Below are 5,323 nucleotides of genomic sequence, written 5' to 3' on the forward strand. Positions count from 1 at the left end.
CAGCCAGGCATCGCGTGGCTGCTAGGGAGCAGATGGAGACCATGGTCCCGGTCCTGCACCGTGCCTGCCCGGAGAGGGCATGAGGGGATGCAGGGGGATGAGTGTGCTTGCTGGGTGTTCCCTGCTAAGCTGGGAGAAGCAGGCAGCTCTCTGCTGCCTAAAGTAAAGCCAAGCTCAGTGCTGGTCCTGGGCTGGTGGGACCAGATGGCTGCTAGCCACAGCCCAGGGCGAAATGGGCTGTTTGGGGCTGGGAGCTGGGCCAGGCTGGGAAACGGCGGGGCAGAGGGACTCGAGGGCACGCGAGGGTGATGTGCAGTGGGACCGGGAGGCTGGGAGCAGCGGGGTCTGGCATGGGTCCGGGGGCTCCCGCTGGGCACAGACGCACCGTGCAGACACACCACGCAAGGCCAAGCACCACTCGCACCAGCGGCTGGATTTCCTCTCGCCGAAAGGCAATTTAATGTGGGTGCCATTCACGTGTTCCCCAGGGGGAGCAGCAAAGGGACACCCCCGTGCGACCTAGAGAGAGGCGATCTCATGGTGCCAGCCCCACTGCTGAGTGTGGGCTAGTCCTTCTCTTCGCCATGCGTAATGACATGGACAAGGTTTTTGTAATCCAGGTTGCCAGACATGTCTGGAGGGAAGGCTGCGAACATCTGATCGATCTGCCGAGAAAGAGCCAGGGTGAAAAGGTGGCACAGACGGGGTTTGTGGCTGGGGGGGGGGGGGGGGGGGGGGGGCTGGGAGGAGGGCTGGGGGTCTGTCGGGATGGAGGGCACGGGAGGCTGGCAGAGGGTGGGAAAGAGCTCATACCTCTTCCTGGGAAAACCTCTCACCCTGCGTCATCAGCATTTCTTTGATGCTGCAAATAAGAGAGCGCGGTGAGCACCAGGGGGGCCTCGATGGGGACGCCCGCCCTCCCCCCGGGCACCTCTGCACTCACTAGGCAGATTTCAGGCCTTTCCCCTCTGGATCGAACACTTTGAACGCGTTCAGGATCGTCTCCTCTGGGTCGGCACCTGCGGGTGACATGGCCACGGTCATTGGAGGCGGCAGAAAAGGAAACCAGCTGCAGCCTCCTGCTTCCCCCAGCCTTCGGGGGGAAGATGGGGGGCAGGCTGAGAAGCGGGGTCCCTGTGGGAACGCCAACCCCAGAGCCCTTCCATGCCAGCTGGGGCCTTGAGCACGGGTGGTGGCACGTAGAGGAGTAGACGTAGGGTTATGGTGTGCTCACAAAGCAGGCTGTGTCACCACTGCCTGGCATCCAGCGTCTATCTAATCTTTTGGGTGTATTTATAGAGCTCCAAGCACAGGCCCTCAGGGCCGCGTAGCCTCCTGGAGATCTGCGGGGAGGCTGCGTGCCTTGGGTTGCATAAGTGATACAGGGTGCAGCTGGATGGGGCCGTTCCGTCAAAGTTACGCTGTAGCCAGTGCCCTTGCCAGGGTGGCCGTCGGTGCCACCATTGGTGTCAGCAGGCTCAGAAGTGCTGCAAGGTCTCCTGTCCCCTCTTTCTACGGGGACAGCAGCATCACAGCCTGTTTGGTTTTTTTTTGAATGGCTGGGGAAACTGAGGCACGAAGACCTGCTCATAGCTCCCAAAAGGTTGAAAGGTTGGGGAGACACGGGATGACATCCACGTCTCTGGACGGGCAGCCCCAGCCCTGCCTTTGGGACTGTTGGTATTGCAAGTTAGCATGAGTTTTGGGGCGCAGGGTCCTCCCTGGGGGGTACATGACGCTGAGTTTGTCCTATCTGTGGTGTCTCAGGACAGGGAGGCAGGGAGAGCACCCACGTCCAGGATTTGGAGGACGAGCACTGGAGCTCCTGGGGAGAGGGGTTGTTGCCAGTGATGGTCCCACCGAAGCCTCTGTCTTTGGGGGGGGTCCCTTTGGGGTGCTGCCACTGGGAGAAGGTGGCACTAAGGGATGCGGGAGAGATGGATGAGGGAGATCATTTCACAGGTATCCCATGGTTGTCCCCAGGTGTCACCTCTTGGCCGTGGTGTGGGAGGCATCTTTGCTCTGACCCACTTCCCGGGCTCTGCATGCCGCAGTATGGCATGTGCCACTTGCCTTTCCTTTAGCAGCTCCCATCTGAGGCCTCCAGGGAGCCTCTGATGGGTCTCACCTGGAAGGGTGACGGAGGCCCCGGGAGTTGGGTGGCTTCCCCAAGTGGGACAGGATATCGGTGGAAAAAACGCCGAGCCCCCGCCCAGCTCCCCGGGTGCCCTCTCACCTTTGAGTTTCTCCCCAAACATGGTGAGGAACACGGTGAAGTTGATTGGGCCGGGCGCCTCCTTTATCATCTCTTCGATCTCCTCGTTTTTCACATTCAGGCGCCCTAGGGGAGAGCACCCTTGGGTGAATCGCGTGTCCCTGTCCGGCTGCAAATACGTGCAGACCTCCGGGCTCTGCTCTATGTGCTAAAGGACACACCATGGGAGCCTTGCCCTGGAGGTTTTTCCCCCACCTGAGGGAAGCAGCACAGCCCTGGGGAGCCGCCTCCAACAAGGAATGGCCGTAGCAGAAGTGAGGAAGGGAGAATCACGTGCTGGCAGAGGATGGGTGAGCTGGACATCTCCAGCTCCGGTTTCTCAGGCTCCAGGATCACAGAAGAGAGGGGCTGCAAAGGACTGAGCTGTGCTGCTTCCTTCCCTCACCACACCGCCCCATGGATCAGCCTGCTTCAACCCTCCTCGGAAGATGTTTTGGGTCAAAACCACCAGTGCTGTGGTTCCCCTTAGCCCCGGGTGTCAGAATTGAACATGACTGAATGCCTGCGTCCTTTTACTTGAGGTTGGGTTGTCTTTGGGACTCCCTGGACCCATCGCTGGTTCGTGCTGGGTCCGTGATGAGAGAGCCAAGCTCACAACTTCACAGCTTCCCACAAATCCCGTAAATGCCCCTAATGCCCATGCACGTAGGGATGCCGCGGGATGGACACAGCCAGGTGCTTCTTAGCACGCGAGAAGGCAGGGAGCATTTGGCCGTGTGTAATCCAGGAGCTGGCTCTTCTCTAGTACCTACGGGATTAACCACCCGCTGCTGCGGGAGCTGCTCTGAGTCACCCCACGTGGCATCTCGCCGGCTAACAGAAGTGGGTTTGGATCAGGAGGTTTTCAGCAAAACAGGAGATCCAGTTAACCCCCGGGGCTTGGTTAAACTGGGGCTCACAGCTGATTTCTCACTTAATAGGTCGTCAAAGCTGTCGGGGAGGGGAGGGTCCCAAAAGGGGGCTCACCGAGCGCAGCAAATGTGTCTCTCAGATCCGCCTTGTCGATGAAGCCGTCCCGGTTCTGATCCATGATGGTGAACGCCTGGAAGCACAGGAGGAGGGCAGGGAGCACAGGGAGAGCTGTTGGCCTTTGCAAAGGCTTTAGTACCCTCCTCCTCCTCCTCCTCCCATGGAGTTGGATGGGACAGAGCGCTTCAAGCCCTGCACAGGACGGGGCTCTGGGGGTCCTCACCCAACGAGGGAGCAACAACCATCACCCCAATCCAGCAGCAATCCTGGCCCCTGCACCCTTGGGCGATGTGGGGTGATGGCTTCCTACGGCAGCCCAAACCCTAATGCCGTACAGACCCTCTCCTTGGCCAAAGCCCTCTCGCCCGGGGATGAGACCAACTGGAGAGGACAATCTTAGCCATCAGCTCCCGCAGCTGGGACCAGTTATCCCTGTAACTGGGATCTACACAGGACCATGTGCCAGCCGTACAGGGGGTAAGTCGTGAAGAGCTCCTGGCACGGCAGCTGGGAGCTGGCTGGGAGGACGTGCTCCTGCTCTCCTGGATGCTGCCGGCTCCTCAGAGGGGTGCGAGCTCCTAGGAAGCTTTGAGGCGATGCCGTGTTTAACAATGTCACCGAGTTGTTATTCGCCCTTTTAAAATAAAATGACTCAAAACCGGGCATGCTGCCTCTCGTTGCAAACCAGCTGTCACCGATCTGAAAGCGCTGAGGAAAGAGCTGAAGGTCACATTGCATCAGGGACCCTCGGTCATTTCTACCAAACTCACCTACCTCTTTGAATTCCTGGATCTGGGCCTGCTCGAACATGGAGAAGACGTTGGAATTAGCACCTTCAATCCTCTTCTTGGCTTTCTTGGGTGCCTGCAGGGGTTCAAGTATGTATCACTAACGCACTGGCTTTTTATGGTATGGAATAAAAGCATGAAACTACCCTATTCTTAGATGTGAGTCCTTCACGGTAGCTCTGGGCTGGTGCTGCCACTGCACTTGGGTGCTTGGTGGTTTCCCCGAGCATTGCTCAGCAGCTCTGGGCACATGCGACCCTCCGAGATACTGAGGGGTGTTAAGATTCCTGCTTAAATTACAGCTCCGTCTTTGCTTTCCTGATGAATTTAGCCAAATAGGTCCGAGGAAAGATGAGTTGGGAAATTGCTTCCCCACCAAAGGCTACGGCAGGTAAAAGGATCGGCACTGGGGTGAGATCTCCCGGGGTGGAAACTGGGGTTTGGGAGCACGCTGCTGAGGTTGCACGCGAGGGCTGTAGTCGTTAGGTGCTTCCTCACCCTGCTGTGCCTCTCACTAAGAACAAAGCACTTATTAAAACGTTTACTTATTAAAAAATCTGTCTCCTCCTGCACTGAGGCTTGAAATAACCAGAAATGGCTTGATGTGTCTTTTAAACAGGAGCGGAGGACAGAGCTGCTCACCGTCCCGTTGTCCCTTGTTTCTGGGGGGTCTTGGGGGACACAGCTGCCCTTCCTCTGGCTGCATGGAGGAAGGAAAAGCAAAAAGATGGCATTTGGACCCCATCTACCCCAGTTGGAAAGCTCTGCTAGCGTGGGAGACACCTCTCTCTTCCCCGTGGGATGCTGCCGATGCAGCCAGAAGCTCCCAGGCTTGCTCACCCCCTTCCCGGGGCAGGAGGGACCCTTGGCCGTCAGATCCCTGTCGCCTCCATCGCTTCCTGCCCGTTAAAGCTATCCTGGTGAAAAAGCTAATGGATTTTGCCTCTTCCCACTGAACCTTCGGGCTCTCGGTACTCACCATGGCTTCGCACAGCTGCCGATGCTGCTGCGAGAGGCGTCTCGGAGGCAGTCCCTCGCTTCCCCTGGGCTGAAACAATAAATACATCCCGCTCCGGGTTAAAAATAACCCCATGCCCACTTTTGGCTGTAATAGGTAAGTTAGCCGCCCCCAACCCTGTTGTCTCTGACTTTCTCTGTCCCTCTCTCTCTAATCTGGAATAGCAGCTTGTTGTTGTCACCGGCTGACGTGACATGTGAGCCAGAGAGGGTTTCAAGGTTAACAAAGTGCCAGGCAGCCCCGCAGCTCCCACACTGGAGATGCTGACCGGCG

The 5,323-nt window shown here is 58.0% G+C and overlaps 1 protein-coding gene across 1 annotated transcript; it reads right to left on the reverse strand.

Annotated features, from left to right (window-relative positions):
• Positions 1-482: 482 nt before the first annotated feature.
• On the reverse strand, positions 483-5,231 carry MYL2 (myosin, light chain 2, regulatory, cardiac, slow). The gene is made up of 7 exons (XM_009574045.1): positions 5,012-5,231; positions 4,019-4,108; positions 3,242-3,317; positions 2,237-2,341; positions 944-1,019; positions 814-862; positions 483-665 (listed from the first exon to the last, which is right to left on the reverse strand). Exons 1-7 carry the CDS (start codon positions 5,123-5,125, stop codon positions 567-569), a joined length of 609 nt encoding a protein of 202 aa, XP_009572340.1. The 5' UTR covers positions 5,126-5,231; the 3' UTR covers positions 483-566.
• Between the last annotated feature and the right edge of the window lie 92 nt (positions 5,232-5,323).

Source organism: Fulmarus glacialis, unplaced genomic scaffold, assembly GCF_000690835.1.
Source record: "Fulmarus glacialis isolate BGI_N327 unplaced genomic scaffold, ASM69083v1 scaffold40523, whole genome shotgun sequence".
Classification (NCBI taxonomy): Eukaryota; Metazoa; Chordata; class Aves; order Procellariiformes; family Procellariidae; genus Fulmarus; species Fulmarus glacialis.

What these genes read in the sequence shown, in the direction of transcription:
- MYL2 (XM_009574045.1), bottom strand. Translation starts at nt 5,125, where the DNA reads ATGGGGTTATTTTTAACCCGGAGCGGGATGTATTTATTGTTTCAGCCC. An exon ending in GGCAGCTGTGCGAAGCCATG is followed by an intron (nt 4,109 to 5,011) that starts GTGAGTACCGAG and finishes GAACCCCTGCAG; the next exon opens with GCACCCAAGAAAGCCAAGAA. An exon ending in AGAGGTTTTCCCAGGAAGAG is followed by an intron (nt 666 to 813) that starts GTATGAGCTCTT and finishes CTTTCTCGGCAG; the next exon opens with ATCGATCAGATGTTCGCAGC.